The sequence below is a fragment of the Rosa rugosa genome, chromosome 3, assembly GCF_958449725.1.
Source record: "Rosa rugosa chromosome 3, drRosRugo1.1, whole genome shotgun sequence".
Lineage (NCBI taxonomy): Eukaryota > Viridiplantae > Streptophyta > Magnoliopsida > Rosales > Rosaceae > Rosa > Rosa rugosa.
The window spans coordinates 36,825,934-36,851,993 of NC_084822.1; the positions used below are offsets into that span (position 1 = coordinate 36,825,934).

The window sequence follows — 26,060 nt, forward strand, 5'->3', positions numbered from 1 at the left end:
CCATGGAAGTGGCTATCAGCGCTTACCTAGAGCCTAGCGAGAAACAGAGGCTTATCGACTTATTACTAGAATTCAAGGACTGCTTTGCAGAAAAGTATGAGGATATGCCTGGCCTGTCACCGGACTTGGTCTGCCATCAGCTACCAACACTCCCTGACAAGAGGCCTGTGAAACAGGAGCCGCGAAGAATGAATTCAGAGACTCAAATCCTCGTTAAAGAGGAGGTCGAAAAAATGCACAAATCAGGCATTATCAGGGTGGCCAAGTACAATCAGTGGCTATCTAACATAGTGCCTGTCCGAAAGAAGAATGGTAAGATGAGGGTCTGCGTAGATTACAGAGACCTTAATACTGCTACACCTAAAGATGTCTACCCCATGCCGGTCGCGGATATGTTGGTAGATGCCGTTGCGCGGCATGAATTACTGTCCTTCATGGACGGCACTGCGGGATATCACCAATTCCGGTTGCAGAAGAAGACAGACACAAAACCGCGTTCCGCTGCCCTGGGTTCACGGGCGTTTTTGAATATGTGGTCATGCCTTTTGGACTGAAGAACGCTGGAGCGACTTACCAAAGAGCCATGAACCTAATCTTCCATGACATACTTGGAAAGATTTTGGAGGTTTACATTGATGACGTGGTTGTCAAGTCTCAGAAAAGAGGGGATCATATCACAGACCTCAGGAAAGTATTCGAGCGCATGCGACAGCACAAGCTTAAAATGAATCCTGCTAAGTGCGTTTTTGGAGTTCAAGCAGGAGACTTTCTGGGGTTCATTGTCCATCAGAGGGGAATTGAGGTCCCTGAAGACAAAGCGAGCGCAGTTATCAACGCATCTCCGCCACGCACGAAGAAAGAGCTACAGCGCTTGCTTGGTAAAATCAACTTCCTGAGACGCTTCATCTCTAACTCTGCAGGTAAGATCCAGCCTTTCTCTCCTCTGCTGAAGCTGCAGGGCCAAAGCGAGTTTGTCTGGGAACATAAGCACCAAGAGGCTTTTGACAGAATCAAGGCCTACCTGGCGAGCCCGCCAGTGCTCGTTCCTCCTAGGGCTGGATTTTCATTAAAGCTATATATATCAGCAGCTGAGGCTTCCATTGGCAGCCTGCTCGCCCAAGACGATGAGGATGGTGTCGAACATGCCATATTCTATCTTAGTAGGACACTCACAGACTGCGAGACAAGGTACACTCCAATGGAAAAGTTGTGTCTCACATTGTACTTCTCAGCATGCAAGCTGCGCCACTACATGTTGTCCTTTACCACTTGCATCATCGCTCAGACTGACTTGGTCAAGTACATGCTGTCGCGGCCTATTTTGAGAGGCCGCATTGGCAAATGGGTATTGGCTTTATCTGAATTCTCGCTTCAGTACGTGCCACAAAAGGCAGTAAAGGGACAGGCTATCGCAGATTTCCTGGCACACCACCCTACCTTGGACATCCCCGTAGTGAAGGAGCTAGAGATAGCAACTGTAACCATAACTCGGCCAGATTTAGCGCGCATCCCAGAATACGCTATTCGGTATCAAGCCACAATCTCCTTGCAGCCCTGGATACTGTACTTTGATGGTTCAAGAACGGAGACGTTAGCAGGGGCAGGGATTGTTCTGGAGAATCCAGCGGGCGATCGTTTTTCTTATTCTTTCCAGTTGGAGTTCAAATGTACAAACAATCAAGCAGAGTATGAGGCCCTGATCATTGGCCTAGAAGTTTTGCTAGAGTTGGGAATCAGGGACGTTCAGGTACACGGCGACTCTTTGCTTATCATCAATCAACTCCAAGGAAAGTACAAGTGTGAAAGCCTTTTGCTTATACCCTATTTGCATCGCGCCATTGAGCTTCTGGATCAATTCGAGGAGGCAGATTTGGAGCACATACCCCGTGAACGCAACTTTGCGGCCAATGAGCTCGCTCAATTGGCTACAGGCATTACATTGAAGTATGGCGTTCGCGAGCGCATCCTAAAGGTGAGCGCCGCACGTTGCCTTCGTGGCTCGCGCGGCCTGACCCACCAGATGATCCCGTTGTCGCGGTTCTCGAGCCTATTGACGTCGATTGGCGCATTCCGCTGATTGACTACCTCAAGAACCCAGACCCTACAGCAGACAGGAAGACTCGTTTTCTCTCCTTGAATTATTTCCTCAGAGGTGACGAGCTGCGACGACGTGGGGAAGATGGCGTAGACTTTCGCTGTGTCTATGGCCGCGAAGCCAAGAGGTTGATGCGCGAAGCACACACAGGAGTGTGTGGAGCCCATCAGGCAGGCCCCAAGATGCGTTGGCTTATCAGAAGACATGGGTATTATTGGCCCAGCATTTTGAAGGACTGTATCGCGTTCGCGAAAGGTTGCCAAGACTGTCAGGCGCATGGTCCAGTGCAGCACATTCCCAATATTCCCATGCAACCTATTATTAAACCTTGGCCTGCCAGAGGCTGGGCTTTGGACTTGATTGGGATGATTCACCCTCATTCCTCGCTCCAGCATAAGTTCATTATTGTAGCCACTGATTTCTTCACGAAGTGGGTTGAGGCTGAACCTTTGAAGGAAGCTTCCGGTGCTACCATTCGCCAGTTTATTTTTCAGAATATTATTTGCAGGTTCGGTATTCCAGAAGTGTTGGTCTCAGACAGGGGGGCAGCATTTATGGGCGGCGAGGTAGAGAAACTGGTCACGGACTTGGGCATCCAGTTCGTCCACAGCACACCTTATTATGCCCAATCCAATGGTCAAGCAGAGGCCAGTAACAAGGTCATTATCACCTTGCTCAAGAAGATGCTTGTTGAAAACCCTAGACAGTGGCACGAGACGTTGTATGAGACCTTATGGGCTTATTGTACCTCCAAGAGAAATCCCACTGCTACGACCCCCTATGCACTGATGTTCGGTCATGATGCCATCTTACCGTTGGAGATCAACGTCCAGTCTCTGCGCGTCCAAGATCAGCACCATTTGATCGGGGAAGATTATGTTCAGGCGATGTGGCAAGAACACGAAGATCTCAGCGAGCAACGCTTGGCAGCTTTGGACAACTTGGTCTTGGAAAAGCAGAGGATTGCTCGCGCCTACGATAAGAGGACACGTGGCCGTAGTTACAAGGAGGGTGACTTGGTGTGGAAGGCTGTTTTGCCTTTTGGCGAGAAGTTGACCGGTCGCGGTAAATGGACTCCGCGCTGGGAAGGGCCCTTCGTTGTTCATCGCATTCTGGAGCGCGGGGCCTTTCACCTCAAAAATTTGGATGGCGACCTCCACCGCAATCCCATTAACGGGCGTTTCCTGAAGAAATACTACCCTAGCGTTTGGGAGTTTGACGATCCACCGGATCAACCTTCTTCTCCGACAGGGGGGCAACCTTAGTCTCCCCAGGTTCGCTTCATCCATATTCAGGCCTTTCCTGTGGCCTTAGTATCCTGTACTTGCTTCACCTACGCATCCTAGGGGGGCAACACTCTGTACATTCAGGCCTTATTTGAGGCTTTTTGTTCAATAAAATTCCAATTTCAATGTTTCTTTTCTTTGACATTATGGTGTTAAGAATGCATGTAATGGCCTATACCTGAGGCCTTATTTTATACTTTGGTTTGCAAAAAGTGTTAAAAACTTTCATTCATAAAGTGGCTTTGCGGCCAAAAGCAGTACAAAGTGCAGATCAAAATAATTACATTTGCGATTTACAAGGCCAGAAGTGGCTTAGAGTAAAAACCATAAAGTTACAGATCTACTGAGAGTTTCTGGATCTTGTGGCAGCGAAGGGGCTGTGCTCGGGCATTCCTACTGTCCCTCTCTTCACCCACATGCCTCCTCTGCTTTGAGTTGCAAGCCGCTACCGTCTGTACCGGACCAAAAATGAAGGAAATAATCCATCGCAACCCTTTTGGGAAGGATTATCCTCCGGGATGGAGATGGTCTTCACAGAGAAGCGCGACTCACAACCACATCTACCTCCAGGGGAAAAACATAAGTCACGCAGTCAGACCCTGGAGGCAGGCGACGGAGCAAGAACAGGCGACCCATATTGGTCTTCCGCCCTTCTTCCTCCTGCTCCACGCGGGCAATCTGAGAGAGGAGACCCCTCAGAATCTGGTTCCGCCGCTACGGGAGCATCACATGTTCTTTGGTCTAAATGAAACCGGTGGGTTTCACCGCGACTTCCAGAGACCAAAGACATGAGGTTGGACCTGAGGTTAGACCATAAGACCTACCTAGGTATTGAGGTTAAGCCATAAGACCTAGGGGTTTGAGGCTAAGGCTGATATCGTGAGGAGAAGATTTTAGAAACTGGAGAAAGAGAAGTAGAGATTGCGATACTATTTCTGGGAAAGCCATATTGCGTTTATGTCTATCATCTCTCTAGAGTGCAGGTATTTATAGCGCCAATCTCAGTGGCCTCAACCGTACGATGGGCAGTTGTGACATTCTCACTGTCATCAATGAGCGTATCAACAAGGTTAAATGCGAAGATCTCGGAAATGAAGGTAATTGAAAGCGCGTGGAAAGTGGGGGCAGTCTCCAAGGAGGTAACCGCTCCGTTTCGAGATTATCTTTTCAATCTTTTCAAACGGTTTTAAAGCAATAAAGGCAACTTAAAGCGTTGAACCGTTTGAGAGAATAAGTTATTATTTGGGCCAAGCAAAGTGGGCTAAATAGTAAGTTATTAATAATAATAATATTGTTCATACAAAATATGGGCCCAATTCTAGGGGCCCAAAAGTCTTCGGCCTGCATGGGTCAGGCGAAGGAAGAGTTCGTCCAAACGAAAACTGGCGTCCGCAGCAGCTTGTGCGGCTTGTTGGGCTGCCACGCGTGCCTGAGCCAGTTCCTGGGATAGCGTCTCGAGAGCAGCGAGGGGTTGTTCCAACTGAGGCTCTGCATGAACGAGCATAGCAGTAACATCGGTTAACCGGGCTTGAAAGGCCTGAATTTGGGACCTCAAGTGGTTCCTCTCAAGCGTCAGGTCCCTGATGAGGTTAGCTTGGTCACCCAAGAAGTCACGCGCGGTCTCCGTTTGCTGAGTAAGGTTCTGATAATGCATTTCGGTCTGCCTGGCTTGCGCATTCGCGACTGCCCGCTCGTTGAGCCCTTGAGGAAGATCCTGCAACAGTTGGTCGATTTCCTGGAATTGTTCCTCAGTGATGGCTCCCTCGCGGAGGAGCACCCTCAAGTATTCTAAGACCCTCACAGGCGCACCAGGAATCAAGATATCAGGGCCCAGGAAGCGGCGAAGGCCTTCTCTGACTTCATCTACGACCCCGGGGGGGTCACTTCAAGTACACGAGCTAACCTTTCCAAAGTAGAGGGAGTAGGAGGCTCAGCGACAGGGGCCTCAGGAGGTTCAGCGATAGGTACTTCCGGCACTGGTTCAGGAAGGTCTTCCAATTCTTCAGCTTCAGCGACTTGGGGGGCAGGGGGAGGAAGTTCCTGATCAACCACGTTAGGAACAGGCTCAGTAGCTTCTGCTTCTACTGCTCCGGTTACATCGTCCCTAGTTCCAACGACGTTTGGAACCTGAAAGAAGACATTATCAGAATACTTGAACCAGGAAATAATGATGAAATAGTTGGTTAGGGGGAATACCTCTTCGATTGGGGGCTCATACACAATGATCGCTAGCATTGTCTCTGGGCTAGCTTCGCTGGGAACAGGAATTGAGTCAGGCGCTATCTGTTCCAGGACAGGAACGTCGCTTAGTCCCTCGCGAGGTGCATCCAGTAGCAGTACTCTATTTTCAGCCTCCGGCGAGCTGTCATCTATGATCTGCACTGGCATCGAGGCCAATTGTGCATTATCTACAGCGCCCGCAGGAAGTGGAGAGTGGTTCACAACAGTTGGCGCTGGAGCTTGGGAAGCAGATGTGCCTTCACCAACAGTTGAAGATCCTTCTTCAGCATGTCTCGAGGACCTGTGGCGAACCTGCAAATGAGGATTGTTACAGAGTCGCACAGAATGAAAAGAAATTTCTAACAAATGCTTAGTGTGCTTGTGTCTTACCAGTCGGTCAGCGATTGGTTCATCCTCTGCCCACAGGTCAGTTCGAGGATCAGAACGAGCGCGCTTCCGAGCCGAGAGAGCAGCGATCTGTTAGAGGCAGGGGATTAGGTATGACTCGTAAAGGAAGCATGATTTGTACAAACAGAAGGCTCTTACCGTTTGCATGTCATCATCGTCAGAGGAGGATTCTTTGTCCTCAGGCTCTATCATTACTGCCTTTTGCTTCCCAGACTGGCCAGCGGCTTGGGAAGCATTGGCTGCGCGACTGCCAGAAAGTGGCGCGCTCCCCTGGAAAAGCAAAGTTTGAATTTAAAGGGGGAGGGATAAAAGAACAAAAGGGACAAAACATGAGTCAAGATTAGTTACCTCTTGAAGGGGTTCGCGGATTACGATACCAGCTTGGGCCTGACGTGGGGCTTGCGCGGGTCGCGGAGCCGGTTCAGCAGCAGGAGGAGAAGCTTGTGCAGCGTCTTCAGGGATGCGAGCAAGTTGATCAACGTCGGCGGCGTAGGGATATCGCAGTTCCCCGAAGATGGCAGCGAATACCTCATCGTGCTGTTGCCGCCAGCAGTTAACAGAGACTTCTGCCCACCATGCATCATATCCTTCCTCAGTCGCGTCCACAGAGTCGATCTCTTTGGCCCAGTCAGGAAGATCAACCAGCGCGAGCGTGCTTTGTGCTGGCGGAGGCCCAGAAAGGGGCCCAATTCTACGCCAAGAAGTGTTGTAGTTCCAAGCATCATGTAGAGGGAATGGCACTAATTGGACAAGACCAAGTTGACGAGCGAAGTGGTTGGGAGCGTAGAGCTCATAACTGAGTTCGTCAGCGGCAATCCTGATGTCGGAACAGGAGATCGCGCGGCGAAAAGCCAAGCGCGCGCGATCACTGTAGCGAGAGGCGCCAGGGAGGAATCCATGTTCAAGCGGAGCTGGGAATCTTCTACTCAGCACTAAGTCGCAGTACGGCATCTCGTGCAGAAAGTACAAGTATGTGAAGCACTCAAAATAAGGAGGGGATGTGTACCTTTCGCCGCAACTGAGCCATCGACCCAAGAGTTGGTCAGTGGGCGGAAGTAATGGGATGTCGTCGCGACGAAAGTATGGAAAGTAAATTTGAATCCAGAAGTCAAGGATCCAAAAGGGGCCAGAAATGCTAGTCTCAAAGGGATGCATTGTGGCTTGATACAAAGTACGGTAGAGGGCACCTAATACTGGTTGTCCTAGTCCCACACGGTGGCCGTTGTAGAGGGCCGTCGCCAGAGAAGTCCAGGCACCAGTGGGCTTACAGGAGGAAGTGCAGAAAATAAATTTACAGAGCCAGTACTCCAAGAATGCAATCCCGCCAGTCGCATTGTGCTCCTGGCGGTAATAGGCCAGCCACCGCGGGTAGGAGCTGCTATGGGCGCCGCGACCATGTTGGGCCATGGTGGAGGTGAAAGTATCAGAGTCGAATTGGCCATGTAGATAGGGTTCACCATCAATGGGTAGGCCAGTAATGGTGAGAATGTCCAATAAAGTGACACTCATTTGGCCAAATCGAAAATCAAAGGTGTTGGTAGCAGTGTTCCAGAAACAAAGAAAGGCAGCGAGTGGCGAACGATTGCCACCGCGCGGAAGACGAAAACAAAGATCGATAGTATGGGTGATACCTGCTGCGTTCCAGCGGGCTAGATCTCGAGCGCGTGCTTCCCGGTACCAAGAAAGCTCTTCCGCACTGATGGAGGATGGCCAATGCCCTATTTTTGATCGATGATTAGGGGCACTCCAACTGGTAAAATCCCCAGGAGTCCTTCGGAGGACGGGGATGGGGCGACGAACAGGTAGACCATAAAAGGCGACGGCGTCGTCCGGGAAAGCATCTCGCGGCGTTGGGCCCAGCCCCGCATGGTGGTTCGAAAGTCGGAGGAGCAGAGGTCTTTGGATGGTGGTCTGGAGAATCAGGCTGGCGCCAATCCCAGTTCCCCAAGAGCGTGCAGCCTGTTCATTCAGTTCTTCTTCTTGGTTGATAACCATCTTTTTCGGGGGAGCCATTTCTGGGTTTCGAAAAGGAAGATGTGTGCCAAGGAGGGTTTCTGGGTTTAGGAGACTAAAAGAGTTTCTGATGTGACAGGTCTGAAGTGGCTGCGGATTTAAATAAGAGATTTTGTGAGGGAAACGATGCGACAAAAAGGCGTTTCGCGAGTAAAAAGACGCAACCCTCATTAATGACATCGTTTCGAGCATCGAACGCGTCGTTTTAGTCCCCTTCAATCAGTTACACTTTCATGGGCCTTCGAGGCCTGAGGGGCAATGTTTGAGCCCAAAAGTAATTTTGGCAATATCCTTCAGTGGATCTAGCACAGCGGGCCGATACCTGCGGCCCAAAAATAAACATACTTGGTTTTGGGTTACGATTCCGCCTATTCCGGAATCCATGAGGAGAGCGAAATCCTATTGGAATCAAGTAATAGAGATTGACTAGGAAACTCCAGTCAATAATCCTTCTACGACAAGGAGCGGTCGAAACCCTAGGTATATATACCAGGTTTCGAGGACAGATGAAGGACCTCTCTCATATCAATCAATCCTAGCGATTACAAAGCCTCCCCGGAGCAAACCTTCAACCTTGTTGAAACCCGGTGACCGTGAGCCAGTCCTAGTCTCTCCAAGAGCCGACTGTCAGCATCACCAGACCAACCCGGCGACCGCACTTCCAGTCCCAGTCTCCCAGCGAGCCGACTGCGAGCGCAACCGCCACCGTTACTACCAGCGAAGCAAGGGTAACGCCCTCGCAACCCAGCGAAGCTAAAGTCACGCTTTAACAAAAAACCCGTGCTTCTCCCAACTTCCCAGTGATTGCTCTGCTTAGTCTACAACACTAAGTATCGATTCGGTGAACGCAAGAGACCACAACCAAAGTCCTTATCCGTAAGGCAAAAGTCCTTTTCCGAAAGGCTAGAGAAGAACCATGTGACGAGGTTGGTGCTCTCCTCGTCCACAGCGCTTGAAGAAGAAGTCAGGTCAAGGGACTACCCCAACGACTGCACCCCGCGGTGCTGGCACGCCTGCGCAATCACTCGCTCAAAAGAGACAGTTTGCAAGCCAACTGGTTTTGGAGCCAAACACCAACTGGACGAATATAGGGCAGTGATCAGATTTAATTCTTGGAAGGTGGGTGATAAAGGCTTCAGGGAAAGAGCTTCTCCAATCACCATTGCAGAATCCTCTATCAAGTCTCTCGTAGACATGGTTATTAGTCCAAGTGAAATCTTGGCCTTGATAACCAAGATCAATCATTGCAGTCTTGTTGATCCAATTTCGAAGCCCCCCAATTCTTCTAGCACTAGCACCACCTCTTTTATCATCAGGAGAAACTAATTCATTGAAGTCGCCAATAATGAGCCAAGGGAGATTGTAGCGATCCTCAATGTAGTCAAGATGGTTCCATAGTCTACTCCGCATAGTAGGACAAGGGCTAGCATAGATAGCCGAGAGAAGCCATTTATTCACACTAGAAGAGGAGATAGCAATGCTAATAACCTGGTGATGAAGATCCACAACATCAATATTATAATTATTATCTTTCCACAAAATCCAAATGCCACCTGAGAAACCAACAGCTTCAGTGATGGCAGAATTGGGATAATTTAATTTTACAAAAAAAGATTTAACCCTAGAGAAAGGTACTCTAGGTTCGCAGATTACCAATAGCTCAGGTGTGTGAGCTTCCAAGTAGTCAGAGATAGCAGATTTAAGGGTAGTTTTTTGCTGAGCTTCATGATCTTTAAAAACGTTGAATTGCTTATGTAATGACTCTTTTGACAGTCCCACCACGATGGGTCGTTATGTTTAATTTCGTTGCTCAATGCAAAAAGTTGACATGTTTCTTAAAAAAAAAAAAAAAGATTCAAAATTTCATAATGTCTAGTAGATTATGACTATTATATTATCCCTATTATGAAATAAAATTAGCTAGATTTTCCCATGTACAGAAATATCACAATTACTTCATGTTTGAATCATAGGAACAAAAATCCACTTCAAATGTGAGAACAATCATGTGGTCTTTATACAAGCACAACCCATCCCACACACTTAATGCATGATGTTCTTCTTACCCTTTTTGCTCTCTTTTCCCCTATTCCCAATTTAACAATAAAAGCCAAACCTTATAAAAGAGGGAAGAAAATCCATATCTGTGATTGGGAGAGGTCAGAGCACAAAAACGGCACACCACTCACAACTTTTGATCCAGGCGACTTGTTTCATTGTGGCAATAGCGGCACTCTCATAGTCTGGACTCTCTCTCTCTCCCCCATATATAAATACAACCCATCCTCACTCACAGTCCCCCCAAATAATAAGGGAGAGAGAGACGAAAACCCAAATAAAATAAAACCCTAATTCCCAAAACCAGATATAGAGAGAGAGTTTGAAAGAGAAGCCTCTCCGAAGTCGAAACCCTAGTTTAGATGTAGAATTTTGTTTTACATTATAGATATATACACTCCTCCCGCGGCCAGTTTTGGTTGTTCTTCACCACCTTGAATTGTTTCTCTCTCTCTCTTTTTCTCGAACCTTCTCGATCCGTCAAAAGCATAAAGCTCCTTACTTTCCAACTCCTCTGGCCCCATCTCTTCCCTAATTCGGCAAATTTGAGCTTCGCTGACCGGAACCCCCAAACTGGACGGGAGGGGGCAGTTTCGTAAATTGCTTCAATTGGGAGGTCAAATTCGCTCGGTCTATTGTGTTATTGAGCATTGATTCGTGAAGTTCTGCTCGTCAATCAGTCAATTTTGGGTTTCGGATTTCTGAATTAGAAGTTGGTTTGAGTTTGGGGCTCACCGGAGTCTGGAACAGTGGGCAAGAAGAAGAGGAAGAAAGAGTTGGAATTACTAATTTGTCCTCGTGATCTGGTGTACTACCAGTAGAAGAACAATTCGGGATTCATGTCAGAGGTTTGTGCTTCGTTTTTGCCGCTCTCCCTATTCTTTAAGTTCTTAACGGTTTTTTGAAATCATTGAAATTTCTGTTTATTTTTGCCATTGAAATTTTTGAAATTTTGGCTTGTATGTTCTTCTTCTTCCAAAGTTCAAGAATGCTTACTATTTTTTTTTTTTTGCAAATATTTGCTTCTTGGTTTATTCAAAAGGTGCAAGAGTCATAACCTAGCTTTGGTGGAAGTAGAGATTTAGGGATAGGGAAAGCAAGTACTTCGAAGAATTAACTATCTTGAAAGAAATCATTGTCATAGGGTATGAAATTGTAACCTCGTAAGATATTCAGTTGCTTGACCTATTTTGATTAGAAAGGTGGCCTGGAGTTATTACTGCTAGAATGAATCAAAAGCTTTCTTATATAAGTTAATGGAATAAATGAAGTTCCTTCGTTAAAACCTACCAGCCTTGCTCAAGTCATTGTGCGGACTAAGGTTCTGACCCATGAAGACCTCATGAAGCAATTAGTACTGTTGCCTTAGAAGACAAGAAGTGTTTTACCAGTAGGTTTGGAGTCCTACTGATGGATGGAGATGCCAATAAGGAAGGAACAGATTATTCCTAGTCCTTGTTGGTGTAAAGATTACCTGAAAGTTTGGTTTGTTACAGAGAAGGAGAAGACATAGTAGGAATTAGTTTCCTAATTGGTGGAGAAATCTGATATCCTTTTGTCTATTTAAGGAGGGTTTCTGCTCTTGATTTGTACATAGAGACGGAGAGCAAAGTGGATTCCATTCGTGGAGAAAGAGAGTGAGTAAGGGCAAACAAAGGGAGAGAAAAGGAAGAGAAGAGAGAGATAGTCCTTGGTTTCTTGTTCTTTCTGGTTGGTCATAGACTGTTAGAGGCTTGGTAAGCTTCTCTACCCATTATAATTGTAGTAGAAGACTGTTATCTGCCCCATGGAAGTAGGCAAATTCTCTGAACCACGTTATATTCCTCTCTCTGTGATTTCTTGCCTAATTCGTTATTTTCGATATCCCATTCACAACAAAAGTCAACACTAATTGAGGCTGTGAAAACAACCCCTTTAATTGCCTGATTCTGTTGCTAGCATGGGAAGCTCAGTTTTATGTCATTGGCTTGCTTCTTAACTGTATGATATATTCTATGTGGTGTTATTGTTTAAAAATTTGGGTATGTAAAGTTTATTCCCTGCCAAGGTGAGGTAACATATGTGGTAGTCTCCAAGAACTTGAAGTAATAGGTCTGGAATTTGTCTGTCTTATCACAAAGCTAGTTGAATTCCACATTTTAGATTAATTTGCATGTATAGTTAGTGGATAAATATTTAAAATCCTTTTATCGGTTTGCTGTTTCTATGTTTGTCATTACTCCCATTTATTGTTTTAGTTATTTGTGATATCGCAGTTGATAACTGGCGACCATTTTATGAGACATTGACCCATGGATCCTGAAGGAGCAAAGTTTGGAAGAGGTAAAAAATGCTTTTTTATTCTCTAAATATGGTGGTGTCTCATTATAGTTCTCCTCATATCTCTTTTTCTCGAATTTATATTTACCAGTTGAATCTTTTATTTTTGTCATTATAGAACAATTAGCTGAAGTACTCTTTGAAACATCGTTTGTTCATGTATGACACTGATTGAGCTTTTCAACAGTGTCATCGGGCACCCAATGACAAAAAAGATCTCTCCCAGCTTCCCCCCTCCCACAACACAAAATGATTCCATATATTTTTAGATTTTTTATTTCAGAAAAGCTCTGAAAAATTTGCTTACTTATCTAATTGAGAAAACAACTATATATCTCTGTGAATGCTTATCTTCATATTGTGAAGATTATTTTATATTATGTGACAAAATGCTGTTGGATTTAGGACCAAGAGAGCTGACTGGTGCCGTAGATCTCATAAGTCACTACAAATTGCAAGCACACCATGAGTTTTTCTGCAAGCGTTCGCTTCCTGTATCAATTTCAGACACACACTATACCCACAATGTGGTGGGAGACACAGAAATCAGAAAAGGAGACGGAATGCAATTGGATCAACTTATTCAGAGTACATATTCCAGGGATACTAAACCTCGAATACAGCCTTTTGACCTAGATATTCTCAGAGAGGCCTTCCAACTTAAAGAGACTGCTCCTATTGATTTGCCATCTGTGAGTTTTTTGCTTCTTGTGTTATAGTTTCAGGCTTTTGTACTTGTATTAGACAATAGTTATGTACATCTTTTTTTGTTCAAACATATATGGTCCTGGAAAATCATTTTCGTTTTCAGGGTCTCATCATATTTGATATATTTTTTTGTCTTCTATAGGCAGATAAGGGGACTCCAACTATAGCAGGGAAATCAAAGAGTGGGTCTAAAGACAAGGAGAGGAAACACAAAAAGCACAGAGACAAAGACAGAGACAAAGATAAGGAGAAGGAGAAAGAACATAAGAAGCACAAACACCGGCATAGAGATCGAAGTAAAGATAAAGACAAGGAGAAGAAAAAGGAGAAACATGATTCGGCGGGTGATCCCTCAAAGAAACATGAAAAGGTTGGAAAATTGTTCACTCATACAGCTACATTGCTTTTTTTGAGCTAGTTTGGTAATCCTTTAGGAAAAAAAAAAGACAAGAAAAAGGAGATTAATTGAACATGAAATTCTCCAAGTAGCTTATTATGATGTATAGTGATCTGTGATGCCACTCTTGGACACTGATATATTCTTCTAGTTCCAACTTTCAACTGCTGTTTATAGTTGCTGCTTTCTGGTGCTCGGTAACAAATTGAAGTAATACTGGTGTTTGTGTAGTTAAAAGAGAGTGGTTTTTTATTAATTTTTTTTTATTTTGAACATGGGATGGGTGGATTTTTCAATTTCTTTTTACTTTTTATAGTTTACCCTTATAACCCTGGTCCGTGGGTATTAAACCTATTTAATGTTTAAACTTTGTGGCTGTATTGCCTCTCTGACTCTTCGTAGCTCTTTCTGTTCTCTTAAATAGAGACTAAAATTATCATTGGTTTTTTTGGTCAAAATTATTTGAAGTGATTTATGCTACTTTCGTTTAATTCCAGAAAAGGAAACATGATGGAGATGAAGATCTTAATGATGTTCAGAGACACAAAAAAAGTAAGGTAATGTAAACATGAAATTTCCTCTCCGAATTACACATTTGTATGTTCAGTTGGCATGCATGATTATGGTCCCCTCCTTAAACAAGGTCTCTGTTTCTTACTAATGTTTTCAGCATAAGAGCTCAAAACTAGATGAAGTTGGTGTGATCAAAGTAGCTGGCTGAGTGTTGGAATATTTAGTTATTGTGTTTTCTTCAAATGGTTATGTCGTTCATAGTTTGGAGGGGCCTTTCATCTGATATTGTTTTTCTTGAGGTACACACTTTACCTTTCCTGTAATATTGAAATTAGGAATTCCTGTACTTTTATGTTCTTAAGAAAGGAAAAGATTATATTTGACACTGAGGCCATCCATTATTCTGACCCTTCTACAAATTCAATCTATTCCCATTTTCCTTCACCATCCATGTGTCTTTAGTATGCTGAGATGGGTTGGTCAAATTTAGTGTAGGGAAAAGAATTGATTTTGAGTGGCCATTAGGATCATGTTGGGTTGTGATTCTAACTTCTTGTACGACTTATGAAATATATTTTATTACCCTATTGGTATCCTGCTCGTTGGCAGGGTGAAAACAGAAGAGTGTAAAGTGTATTCCGTTAGAGAAATTTGGTATGATTATATATATTGTTCATGTTGCGGGAAAAAATACATTCCTTTTTGCATCAAGCTGGGGACTGGTATGTGATTAGGTTTATAAAGTCCTATGTAGGCTCTTCTAATCTGGGGACTGGCATGCTGATGAATTTCATTAGGCTCTCTGGTTTCTTTCAAGCACTTTTTCTGCTTATATTTCAAAAAATTTCCCATAAATAATACATTACAATGCCAAAAACCTCAGTTCTCTTTTTTGACAAATTTCTCCTTTTATAGCCTAGTAGTTGGATTGCCGTGATCGCTTGGCATGAGGTTTGGATACATGATTCTTTTGGTTTATGTGCAGAATAACCTAGGAACTGACTAAAGATTGTGAAGAAGGTGAATTCACCTGCTGAGAAATATGTGGATTGAAGGTAAAATGTACTGAAAATGAACTCCTTTGTAGTTAACAATGATCTAATATGGCCACCAGTAATGTGAGAAAGGAAAAAGAAAAAACTCTGTTCTGTTTTCAAGTGACATTGGATATCATTGCATGTCCACAGTATTATGATCCTTTTGGATTTTCTACAAGTACAGAGTTTATGATTTTTGACGTAGACGTTGTGGTTTCCAGATGCTGGGAAAATGATGTTAGGAAGAGATTGTGCATATTGATCGCTATGGTCCTATTTGTTGTACAATGGCTAGCACCACTGATAATGTAGGGCTAGGTTTATGTCTGTTTTCAGAGGAATTTGTATGGATAGCAGTCAATACTTGTGCATACAGAGGAAGTAATGGTAGGTATATGGCACGGTCATTATTCCTGCTGGTTATATTTTTGGCATGACTGGTGTTTTTCATGTTCATCTGTCAACTTCTCTTGGTGTTCTTTCTTCTGAGTTTTAGGTTATAATAAATGGAAGTTTGTCAGTTCAATCATTCCTGCCCCATACACCAATATGTCAACTTTAGAAGTGAGGTTTGTTAAAACTAGTGCTGAGTCTGTAATTAGCAAAACCATTTTGGTCATTGTCCAGTTTTACTAGACCCCTCCATTATAGAGAGAAGCCTCCCTAGATGTGTCAGAAAGAAAGGAAGAGAAACTATTTGATCTTGTGAAGAAGGAAAATGTGATCAGCCTGAAAAAAATTAGAATTGGTGGACTAAGGCAGACTATGAAGCTTAGGTATGTGACTTTTTACTCGCTCTGTAATTCATTTTCAGTGATTTAGCTAATCTGGACCTGACAATTCGTCCAGATAGAGCTGTCACCTAAGCTTAAATCCTTCCAGATCTTTTGGACACCACGTGTTATGTCATCTTGTAGTGATTAGATCATGGGTAATACACCGTTCTGAGGATTGTAGCCTTTCCCTATGCATTCCATCTCACATATTTATGTCAAGTGGATTAGAGCATTTTGGTATATGAGGCATTTATTGTATCCAGTGGTTTCAAGTCCTACCCATCTGTGGCCATTTCTTTGATGGCGGCTTCAATCTTCAATTGGAGTTTCCCATATTGTACCTTGGAACATTGCCTGCTCATTCCAAACATGGATATGACTGTAGGGTTGGTAGTTGAAGCAGTAATAATATTTGGTCTGTACAAAATAGTAGTGCGACTAATGTAATTTTTGTAGCCTATTGGCTAGGGATGGAGCCATGGAGGTTGTGTAGTATTCTATGACCCTGAAATGCTTCAAATTGAAATTAAGGCTATTCATTTCCCTTCCTTTTTGGTATTTTTGGCTGATGTTTTGAACCCTATGCCTCATCATGGATACTGAGCTCAATTTGCTGCTTATTTTTTCAATGATAATGTCTGCAGTAATTATATTTTAATTTCAGTATCCTCGCCTAAATTACTGGTAATATGTTGGAGTGAGGCTAGCTTTTAGAATCCTTTCCCCTTACTATATTCTAAACACAGCCCTTTTGGTTGGCTTTTTCAGTCAGATATTCTACCTCTATTCAGCAACATGTTCGAGTCTCCTTTCTTTCTTTTTAGCACGATAAGCTAAAAGTTTCTGTCATTTTAGCATGATAAGCTAAAAGAAATCAAGTTCTGGCTGCAGGGCCAAAGGGACAACAGTTTATATTTTGACCCCAAAGATTCGTTGCAAATAACTTGGTCCTGGTGTCCCTGTCAGTTTATGTTTTGTTAACCAAGTATCCAAATTTCTTCATGGAGAGTATTATTGGCTAATCCCAGTGAATCGCCTACAGATGATAGGCCAAGAACCTGTGATGTACTGCAAATGTTGTTAATTAAAGTTTCTCGATCAGGTCTATTTTAAGAATGGGAATCATCATGTCACTCTAAGGGCCTGAGGATTTGGGAGTGTGGATTTGGATTTGGACTCCTATATTTGGATTTCAAATCATTTTGCTGAGATCTACACCCTAATTTAAAAATTTCAAATTACTAGTACAGTCCTACAGGGTAGTTATTTGAAATCACTTCCGACTGCATCTTATATGAAAAAAAAACAAAAAAAAAAACACACTCCATCGTCTCCGGTGACCGTCTATGCCTACGTCCTCCTCACTGGCAAGCATCCATGCTCAGATCCATTGCCAATGCCGCGTCCTCTGTGCTTCACTCGAACCTCCCACGTTCGGTTTGCTACCCTTTCCGACGACATCACAAACCCTCTCTGCAGCAACTGAGGAATCAACCCAAAGTCGGACCCAAGCCTCGACGACCCCGACTTGGAGCCGAAGTTGAAGCTGCCTTGTGGGCTGTTCAGCTGTTCTCCGGTGTCAAACTCGAGGTTAAGTTGATCGTGAACGGAGGAGGTGCGTGAGGCTTGTGAGGCCGAGCTCAACCGCCGCCTTGAGGAGATGAAATGCTTCGTTTCGGTCATGGAGATCCTCAAAACCTACCTCCCGCGGTGATTCTGGGAGTAGCTAAGAAAAAAAAACACTGTTGTTTTCTCACAACTCTATGATCTAGGTACTTTCTTGAAATCCTTAAACTAAAAATTATAATCCAAACAACAACATTAGAAATCAGTAAATTCAAAATCTTAGATATTTTAAAGCTGAAAGTTTTAAATCTAAATCCAAATTCAAATTCAGTATCCAAATGGGGCCTAAGTGAATAGTTTCTATCAGAAGTTTTTTTTTTGTCGAAAGTTGAAAGTACAATTACAACCTAGAACCTCTAAGGCAACCTATAGCTAAACAACAAAAAAGAAAGGCATGTCCAGCCGTAAGAGGAAGAGAATTAGACCAAGCTTGAGGTGAGAATGATCTCCCATTTTGGCTAGTGAATCTGCTAAGAAGTTAGCTTCTCGGTGAATATGACGAATAGACCGGATGTGAAGATGACGGGCAAGGAATTGAACTTGATATCACGAATAACAGCTCTAATACGCCAGGGAGGAGAAATTCGGCCAGTCAACGCATCGACAAGGATTTTAGAATCACCTTCAATATCCAAAGAATGAAAGCAGGGATAGACCCTATGTCTACGGAGGGAAGGGAAGTAGAAGCTGCTAGCACCGGGTTACCATCAGCATTTCTAAAAACAAAGCATCCTGCTTCTATCTTCTATCAGAAGTTCTTATTATATACCCTTTTTGTCAAGGGCAGCGTAGTAATAAGTAGAATGAGTAAAAAAGGAATTAATCAAAATATCTTATTGCTCTTCCAGTACTCTCTCTGCATCCGTGTCAATTAAAAATGAATGGAAGTGCTCTCCTCCTCTCTCTCGTCTTGCGGTAGCAAACCCTAGGGCTCCCTGGTTGAGTCCTTTGGTGACAATAGTCCTATTCCTTGTCAAACTTTTGGGGCGCTCGCTAGGGTTTGTGGATCCCTTGAGGATAAGCCGTCTTCTTGTTCGAACTTTTGGTTGTTGTACCAAGACCTTCTTGTGTTGGCGATTGAGTCCTTCTGACATTCTTTCTACTACTCGGAGGATCCAATCTGGATGTGGGATCCTAGATCTGAATTTGGGAAGCTGTGAGCAAATTGAAGAAAGCTGGAAGTCTGGAGGAAAAGTCCCCCCTTGTTGAAAATAACATTGGTTGAAATGCACATCCAACAACATTTATACAGTAAAACGTTGTCCCAATTAGGCAAAACCAATCATACAACAGAAATCTCACTTCTATCTTATATTCAGTATCGTGTGATTAGATTTTTGTAGTAGTGTGCTTTTGCTATGTAGAGTACTTCAACTGCATGCGGTTTTGTTGTAAAATATCGTGCAGTGTTATTGTAATTTAAAGTTTTTCTTTAGGAGGCACGTACCAAGTGTCACTCCAAAACCACCAAAAGTTGGTTCTATGACTCAAAGCAAAAGATGAGTTTATTCGTATATATAACTAGAAAGGGAAACAAAAAGATAAGATATCTATATGCATGTTACTTGCAAGTTGCGATCAGATTGTATAGGTCTGAAGAAGAAGTTGAGAAATGAGAAGAGTAGCAAAACGAAGAGAAAGGGTTTCTGTATTGATTATTGAATCAATGAATAGCGGTGCTTACCTTGCTTTAATTCCAGATTATATAGGCAGTGCCGCAGTGGCGCCTCTCCTAATTAGCTAATCCAGCTTACAATTGGCTAAGCTCTAACAGGTTCCTGTGAAGTTTTCCAACAGCTTTCAAGCTGAGATGGGAATGTTGACTTTGTCAACATTGTGCTCTTCTTCTGTCTTACGCAAGTGTAGGAAAGGTACGGCAGAAACAGAAATTTCATGGCAACACAACGCCGCCCCATAAATTTCATCGTCATTTTAATTCGATATCACTACATACCATTCCAAACAACTGAGTTATCATGGTGAGTATATCCTGTTGTTGATTACAGAAGGGTGATGTGTTTTTATGCTTTAGAAATTAGAATTATGCTACAAATAAGAAAAACTACCTCCACACTCTTCTAATCTCATAGTAATTAAACTTCCCAATGGAAAGGGCGAAGAAATCACGTCTAACCATATTGATGACAAAGCACCTCAACTTTTCCTAATGCACCCATTAATTACAACTCTTTGCAGAAAAATTTGTATTCGTCAAAAAGTTGCATCTCTAACCATTAGGAAAAAGGAAAAACATCCAAGTCACCATTCCGGTAAACTCTTACATGGTCAGTAATTGGACATCAAACCCTGGAGAATTGCGCGCAGTAGAGCTTCTACCTACTTATCTGCAATTAGAGATCCAAGGTAGCTTGTGTCTTTCCCATACCTGCATGTAACATTGGAATCGTAAGAACTTAATGTCAATGAATTATACCTACCATATTAATTACCAAGCCAATATCCATATAGCCATAGGAGATAACAAGACTAGATAGAACTAGATGATTACATGATGTAATTTACATCAATTACCTAAGTTAACAGAAAAAAAAAATCCTATAATTTCATTCCTGTTATGTGGCCAACAATAAGATTCCCAAATGGTCAAATCAACACACGGTACCTTTTTTAGTCGTGGAGGAGCAAGCTCACTTAACCATGGATAGTTGATTCTAGTCGTGTTGCAGATAAACCTTTTGTCATTAGTTTCAACTAGTTCATTGAAAACTATGCACACTGGTTTTTTCTCAGACAGCACAGAAGATGGGTGAATCCGAACAACCAGTTCATTCGCCAGATCAGATGTTAAAACCCTGTCATTTTGGTGGGTAACTGTGAGAGGACTTGCGTTACAAAAGGAGAAAACTGAGCAACTGTGGAACCTCATAAGCAATAGTCCAGAATCTAAGCAAAAAGTAAAGGTAAGTTCAAGACCTGTATTCTCCATCAGATTGCTTTAAAGCTACTTTGAGGAAGAAAGAAGCAGCAAGACATCTACGAAACTGAAGCATGTTTTCCCCACAAGATGCAACACAAAGGCCCATTTGTTCAACACTTTCTCGAATTTGGCTGAAAAAGAAAGAAGAAAAAGAAAAAGAACAGATATCAAATGTAAGTATAGAATAACCGCCCAATCGCCCTACACACATTACGTCTTTCTTCTTTCTTGAATGAAGAATTCAAGGTAGTTTGCCGAGCTTTTGAGGATACAAACTTGTCCATCGGCCCTCTTGACTTCGGTTGACTCGTAGAACCACCACCAAGTGGAGTTTGAGCACTACCACTCTCACTTGCAGCCACATTTTCCACCTCTTGAACCTGTGCATCTTCTTCTTCTAGTGGCTCCAAACCCCCTATCTCCCTACGCACTGCAATCCTTGATTGTTTCTCTTCCTCATTTCTTTTAAGTGCTAAAATGCACCAATCCTTCACATTTGGTGGGACTTTTGGACAAGCTTTGATTCCTTTATGGGTGCCAACTAGATGCTGCTTGAATCTGAAAATGCCACCAGTATTTTTTTGATCACAAAACACACACAAAAAGTACTTCAACTCCCCCGGAATTGGTTTAGTCCATTTCCAAGCATGATCTTTCTTTGTTGTCCCACTAGTAGTAGTACTAGAACTCATTGTTGCTGCAGTACATAACATCTTATCAATTACATATAAAATAACAATCTGGGTAGTTGATTACATGAAAAGAATGAAATTTGTTTGAATAATGCAAGAAAGTAAATTCAACCAGTCCTCCACAGTCACATAAGCAACAGTTATGCAGTCACCAAGAAGAAAGAAAAAGGGCAACCAGGCAAACCAGATCGTGCCGACCCATAGTCAAACTTACAAAAACAAAAACTATCCAGTCCTCCACAGTCACATAAGCAACAGTTATGCAGCTGCTCGATTAATATTAAACTGCAACTATTCTTGTACATAAGCAATACATATAAAAGTGGAAAATCTCATACATAAAGAGGTTAAGATAATATAGAGAAACTTGTGACATTACGTCTGGGATTTTCATTAAGCCTTTCAGAAAAAAATGGGATGTTGATCAAGAGTGAGGCTCATCCACATCAGACTACTTTTTCTTGATCATCTCAACCTAACCTAACCCACTCAAACTGCTAACTTCAACTAAATCTATTAATCTACTGACCCGTATAGATCACGATGTCAAGCTACTGCAACTGTGCACATAATGTATCAGAAAATATAAACTCCAAACATGCAATCAAACTAGAGGATCACATTAATGAGCCAAGTAAAGAATTTAACTCGGAAATATCTTACCTTAAAATGCTAATAGTGTCTCTGCAAGCACCTCTTCAAGTCTGCAGTTCGAACGACTAGGCTGCAAATCGAATCCAAAATCCAAATCTTGTCTGCAAGTTGAACTCCAAATCTGCAAGCACCTCTTCAAGTCTGCAAATCGAACTCCAAATCGAACTCCAAGTCTGCAAATCGAACTCCAAGTCTACAAATCGAACTCCAAGTCTGCCAATCGAACTCCAAAATCCAAATCGAACTCGAAGGCACCTCTTCAAACTCCAATAATCGAACTCCAAGTCTGCAACTCGAACTCCTTGGTCTCCTTTACAGCCAAATCGTTGAGAAAGATAATGGGTGAAATGAGATTTGCATCAGGTGCGAAAGCTGAAAAGGGGAGGCGAATGATTTGGGCTGCTCAATGTCGCGACCTAGAGGTCTTTAAACCTATCTAACCAAAACGACGTCGTTTCAGAAAAGACCCCAAAAAGAAAAAAACGCTGCGCGTGCGCCTAGGACGCCTCAGGCGTCGTTTTTTACGCCTTTTGCGCCTTGCTCGTCGCCTCAGGAGCCTCGTCGCCTTCTCATCGAAGCTGACTCAATTTAGGTGCTGATTTTCGCTTTTTAGGCCTTAGGCGCGCCTCAAGGCGCGTTTTTTAATTCATTGAATGTAACTGAGCTAATTCTGTATGGACATAAAGACCTTCCTAAGGTCGGCAGCAACAAATCTTATGTGAGATTAGCAGAAACATGTCTATGACCCAAGGAAGATAATAGCCAACCTATGAATCTCACGAGCACGCCTCAGGGAGCAACTATCAATGAAATATTCCTTGCACCATTTCTGGAAATTTTGTTCATGGTTCCCTGTGCTAAGACCTGATCTACTCTTGAGAAACTGATCAGATGCTCGATATAGATTAATCAAAGTGAGATGATCTCCCTCTGGACTTTCAAAGCGTTTCCTTGCAGTTCTCGCCTGCAACAAGATAATATAGATAGCACGCACTGAATTAATATTTTGACAAATATCTTACCGAGTTGCTTCCATTTCATTTTCCATCTATACAATCTATGACAAACTAACAGGAGAGGTATAGGTAAACATCATGCAGAAATGACCTCTTCTAACTTCTCACGGGGAGCAAAAAACGTAGATTCTACTGAGAGCATTGCAACAGTTATCAACATCTCTTCCAGGCAGTTGAGTTCACTTGCTTTAATTAGAGCTTTTGAATAGATAGGGGGTAGGGGAAGGGCAGCCATTTGCCATCCAACTGGATCTGACAGTTTACGGTCATCGGCCAAAGCACCTAGCAGGGTCAATTGCTCCAGTGATTTTATAATAGATTCCCTGTTCAGAGGTGTAAAAGATAGTTGTGTGATAAACTTCTTTGAACTAAATTGCTTTCCACGAAACAAAACCGTTCCAATATCTTACCCTGAAGGTTTTTCTATGAAGTCGAAACCAGTGATATCATGAACACCCAAAGCCTTGAGTTGCAAAATGGCATTAGAGAGGTCGCATCACTTGATATCTGGCTTTGTCAAATCCTCAAGTTTCCAAAATTCATTCTCTGGGTAGAGACAGAAGCATTTCCCTGGTCTTTCTCTCCCTGCACGCCAACTGCAGAATGGAACTATTATCATACAGAAACTATTTGCTCTTAAGCATCAGTTCGATCAAGTTCATAAAATGTGCTGAAATATGACCAGCTATGCCTACCTCCTTTGTAGAGCCTGTGCTTTAGAAATTGGAACAACAATCAAAGGTTCCAGCCCTTTGTTTGGATTATAGAAGTGTGCTTTTACAACCCCAGTGTCTATAACATACTTGATTCCAGGTATTGTCACTGACGTCTCAGCAATATTGGTTGCCAAAACTAGCTAACAGAAAAATGTAACAGAACTCAGACAGTATGAAGACGAAAATGGAGAAGTTGATAAAAAGAACCATTAGAAACGCACTGTGAGATATACAAACCAAAAATGTAGAGAACTAGTAGAATCTTAACTGAAGCAATGAAAATTATTATGCTTATGGTTTGCAAACAATCAAAAACAACTCAAACATTTAGGGCCAAGTGACCTTATTGGGAATAGCAATATCCCCACTCTTGACAATTTATTATGCTAACAATCAGAATACATGTGAATGTTACCCTATTGCTAAATTACCTTACGAAACCCAGGACAGGCTGGTGCAAAAGCTCGCATTTGCTGTTCTGACGGGAGAGATGAAAATAAAGGAACCGCTACTAGTTTTTGACTATTCTCCAGTAACTGTTTAAGTTTTCCTTCAATAAGTCTTTCTACGAATTCAATTTCGTCTTTACCCGTCAAGAAGACAAGTATGTCACCAGCTTCTTCCTCCAGGTGAATCTAATGATACAGATCATATATAAGAGTACGAACACTATTTAAGCCTTTAAGCAGATGATCTATTGATTAGTCTGAAGTTAAAAATGGTTTTATACTTCCAAAGTCAATTTAAGTTATAGAGAAAAGCTATTTGCCAACAATTACTTTGAGAACTGAATACCTGAAATATGGTAATGAACGAAGCATGTAAATAAGATGGTGGAAGATGATAAGTATAAAATATAGCAACAGGAAACTGTCTCCCTTGGATGTGAACAGCTCTTGCACCACCAAAGTATTCGGAGAAAATTCGAGCATCTAAGCTGGCGGACATAATAATTAACTTCAATTCAACAGATTCAGACCTAGCATTTTGTACATTTTTCAGCACACCCAGCAATACATCAGTGTCAAGAGTTCTCTCATGAGCTTCATCCACAATGATAGCTGAATACCTAGAGAGAGATGGATCTGATACCGCTTCCCTGAAAGTGAAACCCAACATTATATCAATTCAGATCCCCCGAAAACACTCAAAGAACACTAGTGAATTATGATAAAGACTATCATATTCAGCTTCCTACAACCATGTAACAAATAGTATATGAATTTGAAAAAATCTAGACAGACTCCAAAATGGATACATCACTTGTCAATTAAAAACTCTGTCTACAAATATACCCACCATTGATTATGAAGTGTTTACGGAGCTCTTAGAGGGAGGTATTAGAGAGTATACATATTCCTACTTAGATATTACCTCAGTAGAGATCCATCTGTGATGTACTTAATCCTTGTTGAACTAGAGGTCACATTCTGAAATCTGATGGAATAACCAACCGTGTCACCCAATCTAACACCACATTCCTCAGCAACCCGCTTCGCCACATTCACAGCCGCCACACAGCTAGGTTGAGTTACCCCAATGACTCTCCCATTTCCACAAAATCCAGCATTGTACAAATACTGTGGTAGTTCTGAAAAACATCACAGGAAAACACCCTTAAATTGAAAGCTCTTCACTAAAGAAATAAACCTTGCATATAAATAGATACAAAGACATAATACTGTAAATTAGGATGTTAATTAAATAGATATAAAAGAAACATACGCGTTGTTTTTCCGCTTCCAGTTTCGCCAACAATAATCAGGGTATCATGTTTCCAAACCTCCTGGACGAGCCGGTTTTCAACTAATAATCAAAGAGCATAAAAATCACTTCTTTGAAATAAAGATGAACAGAATGTGACTTATGTCCCTAAAGTCCCAGTTAATACCTGTAGCGATTGGGAGAGACTTTCTGTGCAAAGCAAGCTTTTGCTTCCTAAAACAAACATCACACGTTTAAGTCGCAATGATCTTTTTAGTTTCTGAGCAGCCAAACGGAGAGTAAAAAGATAAAGGTGCTTACTTGGCAAACAAGGCATCTGATTCGAGATTGTCTTCAGAGAAGTTGCGTTTAAGACTTTCGCTAGAGTTATTGGACCCTACTGAAGCCATTGAAGCTGAGACAAATTGACGATGTCTCTGATTGTCAGAGTAAAGAGCAATAGAAGGGAGGGCTGGGGTTGCCAACGGCGGAGAGTGAAAAATAGGAGAAGGGTAGGTCAGTGTGGACCCTTTTTTGGCAAAATAGACAAATTGCCCCCTTAATTTTTTACCCCATGACTTTTAAATTTTGATAAATTGCACCTTAAATTTTCTATTTCGGGCAATTGTCTATTCACCATAATTTTTTCTGTGACTCTATCCAAATTTTTTGTGGAACTCAACTTAATTCTAGGCATGTCGAGAGAAATACCGGCATATCCGGGGATTTTCATTCTAAAACTATAAATATTTCCTCGATGATGTGAAGCCATAAAATTATCGTGTTGCGATTGTTTAGGAAAATTGAAATTGAGAGAGAATAAGCTGTGTCTTTCATTGATAATAAGGACCTCTTTATATAGAGGATTACAACCACAGAATATG

General features: G+C 42.5%; 1 protein-coding gene and 1 pseudogene across 5 annotated transcripts; one reads left to right on the top strand and one right to left on the bottom strand.

The window, feature by feature from the left end:
- Positions 1–10,183: 10,183 nt before the first annotated feature.
- LOC133739022 (mediator of RNA polymerase II transcription subunit 19a) lies at positions 10,184–16,282 on the top strand. 5 transcript variants are annotated; one of them, XM_062166732.1, is made up of 8 exons: positions 10,187–10,928; positions 12,336–12,402; positions 12,805–13,091; positions 13,250–13,477; positions 14,002–14,061; positions 14,175–14,316; positions 15,003–15,072; positions 15,276–16,278. In XM_062166732.1, the coding sequence occupies exons 2-6, from the start codon at positions 12,372–12,374 to the stop codon at positions 14,223–14,225; spliced, it is 657 nt and encodes a 218-aa protein (XP_062022716.1). In that variant the 5' UTR covers positions 10,187–10,928; positions 12,336–12,371; the 3' UTR covers positions 14,226–14,316; positions 15,003–15,072; positions 15,276–16,278. The 5 variants fall into 5 exon arrangements, with proteins under 5 accessions (XP_062022719.1, XP_062022718.1, XP_062022720.1 ...); XM_062166735.1 differs by lacking the exon at positions 14,175–14,316 and having other exon boundaries at positions 10,184–10,928; positions 15,276–16,282; XM_062166736.1 differs by lacking the exon at positions 15,276–16,278 and having other exon boundaries at positions 10,185–10,928; positions 14,002–14,056; positions 15,003–15,260.
- A 3,227-nt stretch (positions 16,283–19,509) lies between these two features.
- Positions 19,510–25,612, bottom strand: LOC133735589 (pre-mRNA-splicing factor ATP-dependent RNA helicase DEAH10-like; annotated as a pseudogene).
- Between the last annotated feature and the right edge of the window lie 448 nt (positions 25,613–26,060).